This window comes from Arvicola amphibius, chromosome 7, assembly GCF_903992535.2.
Source record: "Arvicola amphibius chromosome 7, mArvAmp1.2, whole genome shotgun sequence".
Taxonomy (NCBI): domain Eukaryota; kingdom Metazoa; phylum Chordata; class Mammalia; order Rodentia; family Cricetidae; genus Arvicola; species Arvicola amphibius.
Window position 1 is genome coordinate 134421632 of NC_052053.1, and position 20335 is coordinate 134441966.

At 43.6% G+C, this 20335-nt stretch overlaps 2 protein-coding genes across 2 annotated transcripts in view; one reads left to right on the forward strand and one right to left on the reverse strand.

The window, feature by feature from the left end:
- Positions 1-11119, forward strand: part of Lrrc72 (leucine rich repeat containing 72) — a 42738-nt gene extending 31619 nt beyond the window's left edge. The window contains exons 6-9 of the mRNA XM_038338253.1: positions 5318-5407; positions 6698-6850; positions 10006-10033; positions 10954-11119. Of these exons, the coding sequence (XP_038194181.1) occupies positions 5318-5407; positions 6698-6850; positions 10006-10033; positions 10954-11119 (437 nt within the window). The remainder of the gene's footprint in view (positions 1-5317; positions 5408-6697; positions 6851-10005; positions 10034-10953) is intronic.
- A 4245-nt stretch (positions 11120-15364) lies between these two features.
- The window catches only part of Ankmy2 (ankyrin repeat and MYND domain containing 2), a 46326-nt gene continuing 41355 nt past the window's right edge, over positions 15365-20335 (reverse strand). The window contains exons 9-10 of the mRNA XM_038336868.2: positions 17848-17977; positions 15365-16423 (exon numbers count right to left, since the gene is read on the reverse strand). Of these exons, the coding sequence (XP_038192796.1) occupies positions 16242-16423; positions 17848-17977 (312 nt within the window). The 3' untranslated portion in view covers positions 15365-16241. The remainder of the gene's footprint in view (positions 16424-17847; positions 17978-20335) is intronic.

Here is a 20335-nt window from a genome sequence, read left to right on the forward strand (position 1 = left end):
TTGCCATCTTAGAATAGACTCAGCTCATTAAGACGAGAACACTATGCATTTCAAATGTTGCAATTTTCCTCTTTTCAAGTAAGAAAACCATGTAAAAATCTGAAGTGTTTCTACTTCAATCATAAGTTCCTCTGAGGGTGAGAAAACAGCCTGGGGGTAAGGTTTCAGCCCATTTCAACACTGCACCCTCCTCTGGCATTTATGAGAAAAATTGCCAACAATTGCCCAGGAGACGGAGGGCTGGGAGCTTCAGGGAGGCCTGCAGCCAGAAGCAGAGTGTGCGGTCTGGTGCCTGGAATTCCTGTCTTCCAGGCCAGGCAGGGCCCCACCTCCACTCTGCAGGAGGTCTACCTTTGCACACCCTCCCTGTGCAGTTCCGTCTTTCCCTTCTGCCCTCTAAACTGCAAAAGGGAATCCTCACGTGTCCCAGCCTGCTGTACCAGGAACGAGTCTTCTCCCCTCTGTCAGCCTGCTTTCTTACCAGCATGTCCTAGTTAGGGTTTCTATCACTCTGTTGAAACACCACGACCAAAAGCAAGCTGGGGAGGAAAGGCTTTATTTGGCTTACACTTCACATCACAGTCACTGAAGGAAGTCAGGATAGGAACTCAAACAGGGCAGGAGCCTGGAGGCCGGAGTTGTTACAGCGGCCATGGAAGGGTGCTGCTTGCTAGCTTGCTCCACGTGGCTTGCTCAGCCTGCTTTTTTATAGAACCCAGGACCACAAGCCCAGGAATGGCCCCCACATAATGGTCTGGGACCTTCCCATCAATCACTAATTAAGAAAATGCTCTACAGGCTTTCCTACATCCTCATCTGATGGAGGTATTTTTCTCAATTGAGGTTTCCTGCTTTCAGATAGTGCTAGCTGGTGTCAGGTTGTCATAAACTAACCAGCACACAGCACTAAATGCAAAATATCAATAAGGCTCTCAATCCATTGCCTTGTTCTTACTCTTTGCTCTTCTCTCTCAGATTCTCTACATTCCACTAATGTAGGCAGAGGCTGCTTGTTCATTCCCAGCCGCCCAGACCCGAAATAATCACACAGAAACTATATTAATTACAACACTGCTGGGCCTATTGCTCAGGATTCTTATTAACTAACTCTGACATCTTGAATTAACCCACAAGGCTTGTGGTTTACCGGTAAGGTTTCCGGGGTGTCTGTCTCTACATGGCGTCTCTCGTCTCTGACTCTGCCGACTCTCTCTCTATCCTCTCTCTATGTATACATCTCTTTCAGCCTGGCTATATTCTGCCCTGTATATGCCAAAACAGCTTCTTTTTTTTTTTTTTTTTTTTTTTTTTGGTTTTTCGGTGGTTCGAGACAGGGTTTCCCTGTAGTTTCTAGAGCCTGTCCTGGATCTAGCTCTTGTAGACCAGGCTGGCCTCGAACTCAGAGATCCGCCTGCCTCTGCCTCCCGAGTGCTGGGAAACAGCTTCTTTTATTAACCAATGGTAGTAAAACATATTCACAGCATACAGAGGGGAATCACACATCACACTAAATCCACTTAGCAACTTGCATTTCATAATAGGCATGGCCTTCCTAATAGAATTTCAGGGACCACCCTTGTTGGAGGGGCTCTGTGTCTCCACAGGTCCTACTCTCCAGCATTCTCTCAGCTGTTGATGAAGGATGCTGGGGGAGAGGTGGACCTCAAGGCCTCTTCCTCTGAGTCTGTCTGTAATAGCCTTGAGGGTGGGGGGCAACCTCTTTCCAACAAGACAGTCTATAAAGCAAACAGAATTCCTAGGCCATCCCCAGCTGCTTATGTGAGGAAGGGAATGTTATGTTCTCCCCCTTTCCATCTCTACTCTATCCCAGTTTCTCTGTTAAAGCAAGGATGATTGCCTTTCTTAGTGTGTTGAGTGGTAGCTCACAAATTTAGTTAGAAGCAAACAGTGCTACCAGGAGAGATGGAGATCCAGCTTTCTGTGGCCTCAAAACCTAGCTGTCTGATCATGGTTAGCAAGTTGAGTTCCGTTCTGCGCGGTGCTGTTCTGAACATGTTTTTAATTCCCACGTATGGTTATCCTCATCTATTAAAACAGATATGCTGTTTCTCTGTTGATTACATCAGCTTTTTCCCCCTTTGGGAAAAAGAAAAGGGTCTCGCGTGCAGCCTAGGTTGATATCTAACTCCAAAAGTAGCCAAGGATGACCTTGAACTTGTTATTGCCCCTGTGATTACAGGTGGCTATCACTACACCTTGCTTTATGTCGTGCTGAGGATAGAACTCAGGGCATCATACTAGGCAAGCACTGTAGCCACCCAGCTAGAAGCCCAGTCCACATTATTATTATTATTATTATTATTATTATTATTATTATTACTAAAGTGTTCTAAGAATGTTTGGATCTTTGGGCTGGAGAGATGGCTCAGCTGTTAAAGGCCAAGGCTCACAATCAAAATGACAAGACTATTTGGATCTGTTTCCATGATAACTTTTAAGTTCTGCTTTAGAAGTTGTTGGGGTTTTTTGTTTTTTTTTAAATCAATGGGAGCCAATTATTTAGATGACTCTGTCACTCTGTGTCTTCCTGTCATCTTTCATTAAGGATCTCCGCACGTGTGACTCATCTAACTCAAGTTGGTGCAGCAAGGTGGCGGAGACATTTTGATATATTAGTGGGTAAATGTAAATTGCTTAGACTCCGACTTCCAAATTAAGATAAGCAAGACAGTGCTGGCGCCACTGAGGTGTGCTTCGTAAGTAGCCTAGAGGGAAAGTGGATTAAATAGTATTAACCTATTGAAAGCGAAAGTGTAAGCAATTTTGCTTCATAGCCGCTGCAGGAATGTGCCCGCCCATACATCACACACGGCTTTCAGAACACTTAGACACAGGAAACTGATTTCATATCTCAGAAACTTAATTTATGGTAATTTTAGGGCCAGTCATCTAAAATGCATAAATCCAGAATATTTAATACGTACTGGGTAGATGTGGGAGGTGAGGATGAAGGGAACTAAAAGCAAGATTGCTTCCTTCTAAAATGCAAGAGCTAGGGGAAAAAAAGCGAAGAATAACGGTGAAATGTTTTCCGAATTATTCAATGTGACTTGTTTTTCTCAGGAAATGTCCTCAGAGGCTAAGGTGACTGTTAGGTTTGCCACCTTTCTGCCCCACGGTTTCTGTCTTAAGATGGAATGAACAGGGAGTGCATGGGCTTCTCTGTCTAGTGGCTTTGCTCTGATGTCTGGGGCTTTATTTAGATGCAGTTAGAAGCAGCGCAGTCAAGCGCTCCGCTCACAAGCACGAGAGCACTTGCTTCCTTTCCCTAGCAACCATGGAAACTGTGCCCAGTGGTGGTCCATGCTTGTGATTCCAGCACTGGGGAGCAGAGAAAGGAGGAGCCCTGGGACTCCCTTCCAGGCTAGTTGGTGGTCTCTGCGTGCCTTTTCACATCTGTCCTTTCAGATCAACTTCACGCAGGTCCGCTTTACATTCCTTTAAGAGCAAACTTTAAGCCAGTTTTCCTTGTCTTTTCCTTCACTTCTCCCAATACTTACCTGTTTCTTTGGCCACTCACTCATCTTCCCATATCTTCCCTTGTTCATTCAACACGTATCCATCGTGTGGCAGGTCTCTGCCATGGTTTACTTCAGCTACCTTTAAAGCTCGTGTAAAGATTTGACTAGCCAGAAAAGCTTGTGTTGATACAACACATATCTCAACGTCTTTTATTGACAGAGAATCCGGGTATTGTTTATCTTGAATTTTTAGTGCGTTTGCTGTTTTTCAAACGTGCCTCTCGGGTCTTCGTTACATTGCAAACTATACATCCTAAATGTTAATCATCTCTTATGGATTCTGACGCTTGATATAATCATCAATTTGTTAAAGTCCTCCATGTTTTATGAATAGCCTAAGAGCAGTGCTCTTGAATTTAGCAAGCTAGTAAAGGAGCCACATCTTGTTGAGGGACACGCTGTGTGGAAGCTAGAGCTCTTTGCTCTACTGCCATCTAGTGGTCCCCTGCTCTAGGTGTTTTTCAGAAGCATTCTGAAGATGCCACAGTGGAAGTCACAAAAACTTCATTTCACAATGTGTCTAAATAGTCTCATTTAATATTATGGAAGGATGAACAGATGAAATATGTCACCAGAAAATAAAACACTCAAAATTTCTAGTTGAAGCATTTTTTAAAGTCCTGCTGTATTGCTTCTTTAGGGATGATTGTCAGAAGCACCAGGATCTTCTGAGCTGTTCCTACTGCCGCTTTCTCCCTAGCACCTGTTCCCACCACCTCCCTCTCCCTAACACTGCCCAGGATCTGTTCCCACCAGCTCTTCCTCCCACCACTGTACAGGATCTGAGCTTTTCCCATCACCTCTCCCTCCCACCACTGTTCAGGACCTGTTCCCACCACCTCTTCCTCCCACCACTTCCCAGGACTTGTTCCCACCACCTCTCCCTCCCACCACTGCCCAGGACCTGTTCCCACCACCTCTCCCTCCCACCACTGCCCAGGACCTGTTCCCACCACCTCTCCCTCCCACCACTGCCCAGGACCTGTTCCCACCACCTCTCTCTCCCACCACTGTCCAGGACCTGTTCTCACCACCTCTCCTTCCCACCATTGTCCAGGACCTGTTCTCACCACCTCTCCTTCCCACCACTGTCCAGGATCTCTTTCCACCACCTCTCCCTCCCACCACTGCTCAGAACCTGTTCTCACCGCTGCTCCCTCCCCACCCCTGTGCTGCAGAATCAGGTTCATTGCCCATCCCTTAGCCCCACGAGTCCTGCGAACAGAAGCGAGATGAGACGAGCATCCACTCCTGTGCAGCTCTGCTCCTACTGAGGTCTCCTGGTGCTGCTGGTCTGGGTGTCCCTGAGTACAGCAACAGTGAGGTTTAGGGAGAAGCCTGTTGCCGTGGACTGTGACACTGCCAATCTCCGCCCAGCCCCACGCAGTACGACAGGACCATAACAATTCCGAGTGGCATTTTACGAAAAGCAGCCTCAAGACTTACATAGAGCTAGCATCGAGTTTTTCTTTGTCAAACTTAGCTATGGACAATCCAAGTTTCCTCTTTTGTGCCAGATCTGAGCCAAGCTAGCCCTACGTCTGAAGGGCAGTGGCAATCAGAAAACTCTGAATGAATGAAAACAACCAAGAGGGAAATGGGCGGGGCTCTAAGGAACCACGTGCTGAGACCGTGGGCTGGACAACAGGTCCAGCTGCTCATCTTTCAAGGATGGTCCTTGTCCTGTTCACACGGCTTGCCTCTTCTGTCTTAATAGGTGGTAACAAAGAACCATTGTGAAGTCTGACCTCTTATTTTGGATTCTTCCTTTGCAGCTCTGTACCAAAACCCATTATCCCAGTACAACCTCTACCGTCTGACTATCATCTACCACCTTCCGGTAGTGGAGCTGCTCGACTGGAAGCGTAAGACACTTCTTTCCCACAGAAACACCTAGGGTCTGTCTTGTGAATTAGCGCTTTAGAGAATGCAGGACACCTGGGACAGTTTGCCCTCATGAAAGCAAACCTCTTCATGGAAGCTGTTCTGTCATTCGCTGTGATGTGCCAGTTCTCAGGAATTTGCCCTAGCTCAGGAACTCTGCTTAACTAGGCTGGCCATGTTGCCTAATGGACAGACAAGTCTCTCCTTCAGCTCAGATATTAGCATAGTGTCTGCCAAATTGGGTTTTGGTTTATTATTTTGTATAGATATGAGTTTGCCCGCATATAGGTCTGTGCATCACATTCATGCCTTATGCCAACAGAGGATGTTGAATTCCCTCCTACTAGAGTTGCAGACGGTTATGGGCCACCATGTGGGTACTGGGAATGGAACTTGGGCCTCTGAAGAGAAGCCGGTGCTCCTAACAACTAAGCCATCCCTCCAGCTCTTGATGCCAAATTCTTTACCTCCTGACACTGGTTTCATAATCTCGAAAATGATTCATACCAAATTTCTTGAGGCCTAAATTCTAAAAATGATCTTCTGTGAGATTCTGTAAGTTTGTATTATTAAACAGGGACTTCTTCCACGTATATATTCCTGTAAACTAGCATGTTTGGTTTGTAGAAGCCGTATATGCACAAACCATGCTCAGGAATTCCATTGTGCGCTGTTGGGGCCTAAGTCACCGCAAGTACCATATGGTCTATCCCTCACCCACTACCTCTCTGAGTCTACAGAGGATCCTTCGTAGGTCGTTACTGTATGAAGTCTTTCTGTGAGGATATATCAAGACCTGACTGCCTCCTTTCCAAAAGTGTGAGGGGACAGGGTGCTCCCTGCTGCCACGTCAGCCACGTGCTGATATGTGCTAGAGTCCCAGGAGTATGTTAGACCACGATTGAGCTCCACTGTGTGACAGGTGGACTTCTCCTGAGTGCTCGTGAGAGTATAGGAATGCCTTTGAAATCCCTTCATGAAATCTGGTTCAACAAGATCATCATACATAAGCAGAATATATTTCTGTGTGCACGTGTGTGCTCATAGGTGGCCACACTTGTATGTGCTGATGTGTGTGCATGTATGTGGAGGTCAGAAGTTGACACTGGCTGTCTCCTTTGATCTCCGTCCTCCATGTGTACTGAGGCAGGGTCTCTCCTACACCACAGCTCACTGATTTGGCTACTCAGGCAGCCTCATTGCTCAGTTCTCTTTGGTGATCACTGTGTGCCTGTGTTAATTCTACAAATGGTCTTTTTTGTCTTTCTCAGAAGTTACAGAGAAAGAGAGAAGATACAATATCACCATTTTTAACCATAAAAAAGCTCATGTCATTCAATCAATAGCATTTGGAGGAAAAGTGGATGCCTCTTGGAACCCCAAATCACCAATAAGGCAAAAGCGAGTCTCAAGACTCCCTTCAGGTACTGTGTAAGAGCAAAAAGGAGATTAAAAGTCAAGAAGCTTCAGGAACACTTGATTGTCATAATAACTGCAACTTACCTTGCTTACAGTGAAGTAGCTTCTAACTGATCTCCAGTATTACATTATAACTTCATACTTTCCCTGTTGATGCAATCAATAGCACAATTTCATCTTCACTCCTCCGTGCTACCTGAGGCAGCATGGTGAAAATGAGGGGATACCACGAAGCCGCTCTCCAGGATCCAGTGTGGTAAAAAGGACCAAAGATAAGCTGTCAGCGTTACTACCAGCATAACAAGACAGCTTTCTCAGTGAAGGGTAGACATTTTTTTATGATATCGGAAAAAAATTAAGGCAAGATGAATATCATTTGTAATTTTACCAACCAGAAATTAGCGCTCTTCATACCCTGGTTATACTCACATCCAAGGTGTCACATGGAACTATTACAAATAATTTCAGTTATGTTCTCTTAGTCAACACTTACTTTAGGTAGCAGACATCCAAACAGAGATTTACTTTTCTCACATGGGGAAGGGCGCAGGGACTAGATAAAGAGAGTTACTGTAAAGTTCTGGAGGAAACACAGACAGACTGGTCCACAAAAAGTAAAAGCTATGATGCAGCCCAGAGTCAAAATTAAAGTTGGAGAAAGCATTGCGACATAGCACAGGTGGGCAGCAATCCCCACAATCCCTAGCGGCTTTCACGATTCCATTTCGCCCCAGCTGGAGGGCTAAGGATGGTGCCAGCGGCACAGTGATTGCCAGGCATGCCCAAAGTTGCTTTGCTCTCCAGCACCAAAAGAGACACAAAACAAAACAAAAACAAAAACGCCTTGCAGGGCAGGACCCACGTATCAGGAAGCCGAGACAGGAGGATCATGTGTTCCTAGTCAGCCTGGGCTACAGAATAAGATCCTGTTAAAAAAAAAAAAAAAAAATGAACAAATAACCACAACAAAACGCACAACAGGCTGGGGAGACGGATCAGCGCTGGGCACACATGAGTTAGGACCCCCCAGGACTAACGGGGAGCCCTTAGTGACAGCACGGAAGGGAATAAGGGAGCGTGGAGATGGTCAGAGCCCCAAGGCTTGCTGGCCAGCCAGTCAAGCTGAAATGGTGGGTGGGTTTCGGTTCCCAGGAGAAACCTTGTCTGGAAGATGGGTGGAGAGTGATGAAGGAACCTGAAGTGTGACTCTACCTCCATTCACACGCATGCAAGGCGAGTGTATCTACGTGCACACGTATGTCATCTCCACCGCACACACACACACACACACATTAAAGCCAAATAAAACATATTATAAATATAAAGTAGATAAAACAACAAAAGACGCAAACAAGTCATTTGTAGAAAGGAAGAAATGGATACAATGAGATCGTCATCACTTATGCCCAAAGAAGTACAAACCAAAGGGAAGTAGGAACCCTTTCCTCCAACATGGAGGGGGAAAATCTTTAAAGGGAAAATGAAAGCGTCGTACGTGTGTTTTACAAACCATGAACTAGGTGAGCTGGCTTGGAGACAAGACTGCAGTACCTGTCAGCGTTTGGCAGAGAAAGCAGTCTGCAAACTCTCCTACATGAGTCTATAAACCCACGGGAGAGGAAAACATGAGGCTTTTCTTTGTGCCGCCTTTTTATAACAGTAAATGCAGAAGAACTCTCTAATGGTTAATCACAGGGGAATAGTACATTACCACACACTCACACAACACAAACTATTTCACTATAGACTTGTGTCCTGATATAGTTGTAGTATTTAAAAACAAAGCTGTGGATCGGGCAGCGGTGGCACACACCTTTAGTCCCAGCGCTCAGAAGGCAGAGGCAGGTGGATCTCTGTGAGTTTGAGGTCAGCCTTGTCTACCGAGCACATTCCAGGACAGCCAGGGATACACAGAGGATCCCTGTTTTGAAAACCCAGAACAAACAAACAACCTGAAGTTATAACATGGAATAATGGAGACCTGTGGGATGTGTGTGTGTGTGTGTGTGTGTGGTGTGTCTGTGGTGCGGGCACATAACTGCAAGGCTCCGCACACCTGTGAACACACGTGTAGACACTAGGATACTGGGTGTCTTCATCAATTGCTCTATGGTCTCACTGAAAGGGAAGATCACTCTTAGACCTTTTGGCTTTGCTGGTTACAGGGATAGATGAGGAGATCTGGGTCAAAGAGTCCTGACTGTTCGTGATGACCAAATTCTGACGACCTAATGTAACTGTGGCTAACTATCGGCTAGAAAGGGGGGAACCTAAACGTACTCACCATCTGCATACCCAAAAAGAAAATGGTACCTGTGTGAGATGCCCGACATGAACAGTAACTGCTATTTCACATTGCGTATGTGTGCAAGCATACCCAAACATCTTATAGCACGCCACAAATGTGTATAATTGCTAATTTTCAATTATATCTCAATAGTGCTGTGGGGGGAGAGAGGAAAAGAGCCTGAGGAGACAAGAAAGGCCAGGAGACTTGGGCAGCCACTTGTGAAAGGCACGGTGCCACAAGCTCTTGGCTGTGTCCTCTCTTGCGGACTGGCAAGAACGTCCGCGGAAGGCTTTAGTGCCCCGACAGGTGCAGGAAAGTTCTGTCTTTGGCACCGTACCAGGCCTTCTGGAGAGGAGCAAACAAGGCCCTGGTCGACTGGGAGGTACCCCAAGAGCTCCAGGCTTGAGGTCTGGCCCTTCAGCGCTAAAGCTTTGGAACATAGAGTCTTGTGATCTTGGATTTGTTCTTTCTTTGAAGTTCATGCCAAGAGTCCAAATGGCTGAGATGGCCCTAAATCCTTGTCCTGAGTATTCTCTTACAGAAGCCCGTACTCATCAGAAGAAAAAGGGGTTCTTTCTTTCCATGTTTGAACCTTGTTTATAAAAGATTCTAACTGGATTCTATTGGCAGCTAAGCTGATTCAGAACATTATTTTCAGGGTTGTGAGATTAGCCTTATATAAAAGACTGCCCCAAAGCCTAAAGCAAAATGTCTTACCTAAGGGAAAAGTTCAATTTCATACTAGTTATATATTTTGTTATATTTTAGATATTTTTGTCAGTTTGCTTGAAAAGATATCTAACAGTGTCTCATTACTTTTGAGTGCTGACCAAATGTTTGAAAAATACTAACTTAGAATTTTATTTTTAGATTTTGCATTTGGGAATAATGTTAACAAGTAAGTATTACTTTTAAAATTTTTATATGTTTGTTTTTATTGTCAGACTGTTTCATAATTGTCTCATTTCTAAATTATCCCTATCTTCTAACATAGATTTTAATTAATTAAAAGGTATTAACCTTTCAATAGGTGGGAAAATGGTTGTTTTTCTTTGACAGGTGAGTTTCAGCTATGTGTTCAGTCTGACATGTTCAAGCTTTTAATGTGATTATTATAACTTCAAGTGAGTAGGTGATTATATGTATAAAATTTTAAAATTTGTTGAGAACTATTAGCTATTGCAAATGAGGAACTTGGATTGTTTGCTTTGCCTCTAAATATGCTCAGTAACAGCAATTATCATATAGATTAACATTTTACATTCACTAGAATTTAAATTTCCTAAAGCAAATAGCTTGTTAATTTTGCAGAGGACACTTCAAATTCATGAATACTAATGGATCTAAAACCCATTACTTTTCTATCTATGACTGGTTTTTTGGGGGGGAAGGGTTCAATGTTCAAAAAAAAAGTTCTCATCAAAATATGTGAAGTAACTTCAAAAGAAAATGTTTACAATGTTAATATGCATGATACCAAAAAAACATTTCCAGGTTGCTAGTTGACAGTTTTCCCAGTATGAAAACATGGTCATGTGAGACTTTTATAATAGATCCTGAAACTCCACTGTAAAAATGAACCATGTGCACAATAAAAAAATTGTGCCTGAAAGTCAAGGCAGTAAACTCCATGATGTTGGTGGGGACATATGCAATTATTCATTTAAATAACAGCTTCAGGGCTTTAGGTGTGCTCCACAGACAAAGTACTTCTGTAAGATGCCCAGGGCCCTGGATGCCACCCTCAGTACACACAGTCACACACAGAATCATGTTGGTCAGACCTACTTACTTTTGATCTAATTGCTACCTTTGTAGGACTGTGTTTGATGACCCAGAAGACGCTGTGCTTGTAAGGTCCATGAAGAGGTCTTTGATGGCCATCACTTCCATGAACTGGGACACGGTTCCCACACGAGAGGAAGAGTATGAAGAGACGAAAATGATGGACTCAGCCCAGATGATGATGTTATCCCTGAGATAACCTTCCAAACTCCTCATGCTGCTCGGTAGAATGTTAAAACGTCCATGACTTATACCAGTACTCACCTGATGTTTATAAATAGAACAGTCAGTGATGGAGAAATGATTCCTACACTATAGGCTTCTTATTATAAATGTTTACTTGAATTACTCATGAATAAAGGAAACTGTTAGTGTAAAGCTCAACACAGAATCTCTAAGATAATCAAGGTCATGTAACTGGCACTATTGATCAAGCAATAAAACATTAGCAACTCTCTAAAAGCCCCTTCTTCGTGTTAGCAGGTGCTGTTTACCCTTCCACACAAACCACCATCCTGACCTCTAAAGAGTGAGTTTCATGGTGAAACTTGATTGTGCAATCAAGAGCGAGCCATATACATGCAATCACAAAGAATGAACACGTCGGGTGTGGCTTCTGGCACTTGCTGCTCTGAGGCAGCTCTGTTGCTGCCATAGTGATGGCTCTGCAGTCTTCACTACCGTCCAGCAGTCCACCATGTGACCACACCACAGTTCAGTTATCCGTGCACTGTTTGCACATCTCTGGGACATTGGCCAGCTCTGGGCGTGGGCTAATGATGGTTGACTTGGCCTCATCAGAAGTGCTAGGGAATAAAGAATCCCGATGGCCTTTACCAATTACCTGGTGCCAAGTGACAAATTTAACACTTCATCTTAAGTCCATTGCTGCCTTCTGTGACTTAAGAGTTCTGTCAGCTTATAAAATGTGGTGGTATTTCTGCCGATCCTGCTCATGCTCAGAGAATATGGACACATGGAAATATGGACTGACATCACAGAGGGGTAGACATGACCACTATAATAATGAATCTGTTCTTGGTTCCATGTTCTTGGCCTGAGTCTGAACATTCAGGTGTGGTTCCTGATGAAAAGGTCGGCTCGGACCAGGAGAAGAAAGGATTTGAGCAGTGACGGTCCTTGGTGTCATGGCAGGAATGGTTGTTTGGTATTCAACATCAGGTGACAGATGGCATCATTGTGGTCTCTCCCCCTTTCCCTGATCACTGGCTTTGGGGGAGTCCCTGTGTTAGGACACCCAGTCTTCTGGAAAAGCTCATGCGCTGTGACCCTCCAAGAAAAGGCTCACAGTTTTCACAGGCTCTTGAGCAAGGTCACGGACATAACAGAGACCCAGTACTGCTCTTCAAACAGTTCTGGGTATTCTACTGTGCCGTCCTCATACTGAAGACCTAAGGAACTGACAAAAGCTGCTCATCAGGAGCTGGGTCCCAGCCAAACCTCCAAGTAACAATATAGGTAGTATGTGTGTGGGGGGCGGTGTGTGAGGTGGGGGTGCATGTGAAGAATCCATTTCAGTGAAATTGGTGCAGTCAGGACTGAGCTTAAGGAGACCTGTAAGTGGTATACGCAGTACTTTAAGAATTACTCTAGCAAGTGACGGATAAGATATTGCAATCTCTAGATTAAGCACTGAACAGATAAAAAGGGCTATTATATACACCAGCAACAGAATGCATGGTGTAGCCCTTTGTAAGGATAGACTGTGTGGTATAACTGTAATAAAGATGCATGGCATAAACCCTTGTAGCAGTGACAGAAAAGAATGGTAAATTCACTTTAATTCTTAAACTGACAAATTGAAGCATGCCTCACTTGGTTGAAAAAAAAGGCTTTTTTTTCATATGTGCACTGGTCCTGTAGTGTTTAGAAGGCCTTGTTTCCTTGCCAGTAGCTGGGCAGAGGAAAGCTAGGCAGGGCTGGTGGGCACAGAGCAAGAGAGCCAGCCAGTCAGCCAGGGATCAGCCAGCCAACTACAGAGGAAGCAGGAAAGCAGGACGGATGGTATACAGATGAGGTAAATGAGTCTCAGGACAGCACTCAGATTAATAGAAATGGGTTGATTTAAGTTTAAGAAAAATTGGCTAGAAATAAGTCAAAGCTAAGGCTGAGCATTCATAATTAATAATAAATCTCCATGTCTTTGTTTCGGAGCTCGTTGGTGGCACAGAGAAAATGCCAACTACAGGTTTTTCTGATGCTGACTGAGCAGAGCACTGATCTGTGAGGACAGCAGAATGCCAGTAGGAGTCATTTTATTGCTAAGTTCCTTCAGTAGAACAGTAGCATTTGGCTTTACCCTGGGTCCCTGGGCTGTCTAGTCTCAGGTTCTCAGTAAGCCAAGCAGCACTTGGTATGGGTTCCATCTCTTGGAGTGGGCCTTAAATGGTGGATGTACCACCATTGCAGTAGTATACCTTGCAGGCAGGACACCACAGTAGGTCGAAGTGATTGTAGCCGGGATGTTGTTTATGCTTCTCCCTTGGTAGGTGCAGAGTACTATCTGGTAACAAGAACCCTAGGCAGTAGGGGTGGAGACTGCAGGTAGGCAGCAACAAGACTTTGCTGTCAGTTGGTGTAGAGCCACCAATAGCCCTGGCAATAGCCCGAGCAGTTCGGGTGTTCCCATTTGGCCAACTACTCAATGAGACTGAGGCAGCGTGCACACGGCCTGCTTTGTTCTGCACCAGGTGGGGTCCCCGATCTGAAAGAAGATGTGGATGTGCCCCCTACACAAAAGCTATCTCTAACTGATAACCGTTTACAAATGAAAATGAAAAACATGTTTTCCTATACTGTGTTTTAAAATGTTTACTGATGGAGAGCTAACTTGCTGTGATGAGAAGGTACTGCTTTGAAGGTCGTTAATTTAAACACAAAATAGAAGCCAAGACCCAGAAACTAGACAAAATTCTAAAATGGAAGGTTTCGTTAAGAAGAGAGAATTTTTGATTATGTTTTTTGTTTTAAACAGTGGAGACCCACTGAGGCCGGCTCAAGTGATAACCTTTATCTCAGGACCCACAAAAATCCCTGGTAGAAAAGACAGTTGTGGCTAAAGGCTGGGCCGTATGATGAGTCGGGGCTAACCTAAGGATACTTGCTTCCCTCGGTGTTAGTTTCCTCTTGGATAAACTAAATAATGTGACCGCAGAGTCTCAAGGGCTGATTAAACGATTTTAAAGTGGGGAGCAGCTCCCTTACTCCATGTGTAGCTATTACTTACTTACCACCCAAGTCTAGTGGTGCCTCCTAGGAACTAGATTAGGAATATCCCAAATTTATATGCTAAAATGAAATCCAAGGTGATGGCATCTGGAGTTGAGGCAATCAGGTCATGAAAGTAAAGCCCTCATGAACAGGGTTAGTCCTTGCACAGAACTGGTTTGATCCCCTCCTCCACAAAATAGTAGAACAAAATGGGCCTTCCAAGAATGAAGAACTTTATAGAGAGTCCAATCAAACCTCACCCTGATTTTGAACTTACAGATTCCAGAACTTTTAGAAATAAGTATTTGTGGTTTAAGGCACTCGCTGTGGGGTCACTTATAAGCCCAAACTGGCCAAGACTACCGGATGTATTAGAATTACCTGAGAAACAGCAAATACAGACAAAGATCTATGTAAAGAATAACATATAAGGAAGTGTGTGTCCACTGTGGGGGCGGATGAGTTCTAGGTATGCAGTGTGGCTAAATTCAGATCTGAGCTGACGTTGCTACTTTGAGTGTGCAAGACAGTTTGGGGTAAAAGATTGAGAAGTTTTCTTAAGACTTATGGAGGTGGGGTGGGTACTCTGAGTGTTTCCATGTTGTAGGCCTCTTCATCCCTTAATTCTGGGACACATGAAGCAAAAAAGAACACCCAGAGAGTTCAGCAAGTGTCAGTGCATGGATTCCAGGGTTCTTAGGCAGGTTGCCAGAGCCTAGCATGGTGTGAGGCTGACAGCCCACTTAGGAAGGGATGAGGAAGATGGCGTGAGCATGCATTCCAAAGCATTATAACGCATGGAGCACTGCAACCTACAGAGGGCCCTGGATGGTTTGTTCGCTCACAACCTGCAACGTTTATCACTGCACAGATGAGGTGTGTTGATGCATGGCTTCGTTTTGCAAGGGAAGCTTGTTACAACCGACAAGCTTAAACGGAATAGTTAACTTTCTAACACTGAATTTACTCACATGGAGTCATCCCTGAACAATGAGCATAGCATATGGAAAGACAAGTGTCCTGGGCTGGAAGAAGAATGGCAGGGAGAGTAGAATCAACAAGACGCAGGAATCTGACCAGCTGAGTGAGGGAAGAACCAGTTGCTTTACACTATAATAACCTTGACGTCATTCCTTCATATTTGCTAGCCTTCATATTTGTTAGCTTCTCTAACATTCGGCCCCTTGGCACAAATTCTGAAACAAGAGGAAGCGTGTGTGTAGGCAGATTTATTTTAAACCAACGGGAAATTGAAAGGGAGCACCTTCATCAGACACGACACTCCAGCCTTGTTTACATGCCACATACATTACAATACACAACAGGACGCCTTTAAAATGACAGCCACACGTCACAGTCTGTGGGAGGGATGAAGCTCATGGGAGTTGACAGGAAGACAAAAGTTGGCCTTTCGGATAAGAGTGTGGTTTTGCAGGAAGCGCGTGTACAGTGACTACCCAGTGCTAACACACCCTTCTGAATGCTCAAATCCTATAGAGATATTGCTGCAGAAAACACGGGGTTCACAGCGCTCTTGATATTTTCTATCTGAACCACAGCAGTCTGCATTACGGCGAAGCTCTTTGAACAGAGTGTTCCTCATTACAGCTCAGTGTGTCCAACTTCAGGACAATAAAAACTACTCAGATATACTTCATTCACAGGTAAGTTTTGCTTTTTCTGACAGCCCGCTTCTGTGCGTGTGATTTCTCTACCCCTAAACATCACTTTTCTTTCATGTCTTCCCTGTTTTTTTAACTTGTTTCCTAGAACCCAGATTTCTTCTTTAAGGGGATTTATTTTCCTTTGCATACAATCACTGGGGAGCCAGAAGAGGAATGGACATGGTTTTTTTGTGTGTGTATTTCGAAAGAAAATAATTTCCATAGAAATGCCTGTTCATCTATAGATCAGAAATGAGCATGAATTCAAGGTGTGGGAGGTAGCTTTGCTTGAAAGCCTCTAGTCTAGGGATGGGCGGTCCTGGCACTGTGCCATGCAGCGTCACAGCCAATGGAGATACATTCATATGAGTTCTGCAGGAATCTGCTGGGATGAAGACAGCCAACGCTGGCCACCGTCGACAGTGCTTACTCCTCGGACAGCTGGGGCCCTTCAGGAGCATCCTGTGCGGGGGCCACTCCAGCTTCATCTCCGGGTTCTCTCGCTCCTTCCACAGAATCGTCAGGAGTGGAATTTTCCTGGGAGATTCCCACTTCAGCCCCTGGCTGATCCTCAGTAACATGGTTAGAGTTAGCATCGAGCTTTCCCTCTAAGAAAAAGAAAAATGTATTTGTTGCTATTGTGTGCCAGACAGTCTGGCAATGTGACAGTATTAATCACAGTCTCTACACAGGACAGACTATCACTCACTTTTAATCAAATTGTCACTATTGTGCCTGTCAGTAGTGACCCTGAGAAGAGGGCTGGGGTACTTACTCCAAGCTTCACGGAAGCCTTTGGCTCTAAGGCCAGAACTCTGCATCAGAATTGTTTGGGGCTGACAAAATCTGCATCTAATTAACTTGATGTCCTTGAGAAGGTAACAGACTTAGTTAATTTTTATTCATAAAAGCCTACACATTTTCTGTCCTCAACACAAAATTAAAAATGTTTAGTCTGCTGGATTGTAGTGCACGCCTTTAATCCCAGCAGAGACGGGTGGATCTCTGTGAGTTCAAGGCCAAACTGGTCTACAGAGCAAGTTCCACGACAGCCCACGGTTACACAGAGAAATCCTGTCTCGAAACTTAAAAAAAAGTTTGATCTACAGCAAAGAAGGCAAAATAGGAAGACTTGTCTCTTAGTGGCAAATGTTTCATTTTAAAAAGTAACTCTGTGCCAGGCAATGGTGGCGCATGCCTTTAAACCCAACGCTTGTAATGCAGAGGCAGGCAGATCTCTGTGAGTTCAAGGCCAGCCTGGTCTACAAGAGCTAGTTCCAGGACAGGCTCCAAAGAGAAACCCTGTCTCGAAAAACCAAAAAAAAAAAAAAAAAAAAAAAAAAAAAGAACAAAAACCAACCAAACAAAAAAACTTTGTGCAAACCATTCAATTATACCAAATGATAGAAGAGCCACATTTTATGAGTAGAGATGAAAGTGGCTAGGAACAGTTAGTTGATTGTACAGAGCCAATGCTTTCCAGCTATACACACTTCCAAGAAAGCAGGATACATTCCCAGGACAGGGAAAGTCCCTGGAATATGAGAATCACTGTAGAAGCAAGCCAGAACTACAGAGCAAAAGCAGTCCCTCATCTCTATGAGAAGAAGGGAAAATGGATAATACATTGCTCTCATGCTTGTAGAGTGGAATATGCACATCAGATCTAAGATTTGGTTATAATTTACAAATAAACTATAATTTCATTCATAATATCGAACTGTAATTAAAAGTGTAAAGGCTTCTAATTTTAATGTATTGTGGTAGCCATTGGGGGACAGTCAATGCCTATTCAATAACCCAAAAAACCCTCCATGAGTGACCCGTGAAGACTCCCACCACTCCAGGGCAGTCAAAGGTGGTGTAACCACATCATTGGAATGCCATGTTGTTTCAGGTGACTGTGTTCTATGCATTCTCCCAAAGCTGGCCACTCCTAAAGGAGGGACAGCTCCTCTGTATGCAGAGTCAGTGACACCAAGCCTTCCTGTCCCTCGCGAAGGGACAGCACAAGCTCTGGATTGGTACATACTCTTTTCCTCCCTCCTCTTATGCTTGGCAGCTTCAGACTGTTGCTTCTCATAAACATCTTTCAGACTCTTACACATCTTCTTATGTGCGAACCAGTGTGTTTTCTGGCAGGTCTGGTCACAGTATATTACCTGAAATCCATTACAAGTTGGTTTTCATTTTAAGACTTGGAATCACATGGTTCCTTAGCAAACATCAAACCAAGAAATATTCTATAAAAATCCTGTTTCCCATACATAAAAAACTATTATATGATATCTGGTTGTACATAATACAACTGTGTATTGGTCTAAGAGGCTACAGAAGATTTGGTAACTGGTATATTAAGAACCTTGGACTCCAGCATTTGGGAGGTAGAGGCAGGAGAGTTAGGAATTTGAGCATGGACTCAAGAGAAAAAAAAACTGTGGTGTGGGAGGTCCTTCTGTATATGTGTTGCTTTTATTGGTTGATGAATAAAGCTGTTTTGACCAATGGCTTAGCAGAGTAAAGCCAGGAGGGAAATCTGAACAGAGATAGAGACAGAGTAGCCAGAGTCAAGGGGACACTATGTAGCTGCCGAAGGAGATAAATGCTAGAAACTTACTGGTAGTTTATATATCTAATGGTGATACACAGATTAATAGAAATGAGTTAATTTAAGATATAAGATCTAGCTAAAACTACACCTAAGCCATTGACCAAACAATGTTGATAATATAATTATATTATAATTAATATAATTTCCGTGTGATTATTCGGGTCTGGGCAGCCAGGAAACAAGCGAGCAGCCTCCATTTACATAAAGGAGCCAACATGGGGCAACTACAGCCACCTAAAACACGAGAGAGCTTGGGAAGGAACTCTAGACACAAAATAACAGAGTTAAGCACAGCTTCTTGGCAGCAGCATTTTCTCGGGTGGACTTTATTTGCTAGAGGCAAGTAAAGGCATGATTCCTTTAAGAGAAGGCTTCCTGACAGCATTAGCAGCAAAAACTGCACAGAAGAGTTGGCTTCCTGGTTTGTGCTGGTGGCACAAATGGCTCTGGCTTTATGGGGACATCCTGTTATGGAGCACTTAAGGGGTTTGTGGTGGCAACATAGAGCCACTGCATCCCTGGAGCTGGGGCAGTGAACAAGAGCTGGTCGTAAACATACCTCCACCATATTGAAAGACCAAGAGGTGAAGCCAGCATCCAGGGCTGCTGTGACCATGCTGCTTACCATTTTTAAATGCTCCTTGTTAGAAAGGGATTTCAGATACACAATAGGATAGACTGAGACATAAAAGATCTCTAAATGAGTCACAGTGTGTTTAAAAAGTGTATGTAGGCTTAAAGGAAAAATGGGTATAGACAGAAAAAGAAGTACAAACAGTCATAGATTAAAGGAGCAAAGATAGTAAAATAAATACTAAAAAATAATAGAATAAAATGAATAAGCCATGTAAAGATGGAAAATACATAGAGAGTCTAGATTGTGTATATTATCATGTTTTCTTTGAAATTTTTTGAGTGCAGCTAGACATTTGATTCTGGGGGCTACTAAGCTAAGTCAATATAAAAAGAAAACTTGACTTCAGAATTTGAGTCTGAGGATATTTTACTTTGGAAAAGAGGAAATTCTTTGGTTTCCACAGAGGATGGGAACCAGGCTAATGTGGTTTGATGGTATCCATAAACTCTAAAAATACTTTGCCCAATAAACAGGAAGCAGTTTGGAGAAAACAGTGACCAAATTCCCAAAATGATTGTTTATAAATGTTTGTTTTCATTTAAAGTGTGTTGATAATAAATGGTTAAATGGTCACATTAAATCTCTTCCTTTAAAAAAAGCAATACTTTGCATTGGTATGGATCTTGGTCTATTGATACAAATTTAAGGTTGATTTTGTTCACTGTATATATTTCTGTTCTTGCTGAAGGTATTATGTGTTTGTGTAGCTCATTTAAAAATGTAATGCATAATTAAGAAATACAGATTAATAAGATAGTCATCTCTAATAATCAAACTATAGTCATGTTAGTTAGGTTTTCTAAATATATAAAGATATATTTCAGCTATCTTCAATACTTCAACAACCTACAGAAATGGCATTTAAAAGGTTTTAAGAACTGAGATTTTCTTCACAGTGAGACATGTCTGCTTCTGGCAGCACCAATTACTTCAGAGAGGTTGATGGCCATTGAAGAAACTCATTATGAATTTGCCTTCAATGTGACAAGGCTAAGCCATTTAGGCAAGAAACTGCTCTTGCCTGGGCTTCTTGGTGGTATGCTGTATGAGCTGGACATGCTAAAAAAAAATGACTGCTGAACTTGCCAAAAGAAGGTAAGATAGTTCTTCATGGTTCCTGCTTCATGAAAGAGTCTGCCAGATATTCTGCAGGGCACAGAAGAAAGTGACTGACAAACTGCCAATACAGACAAAAGAGTCTTTCAAATTTCCTGCTTCATGGGAAAGTCTGCTGGATACTATGGGCCTGGAGGCTGGAGATGGATGCCCCAA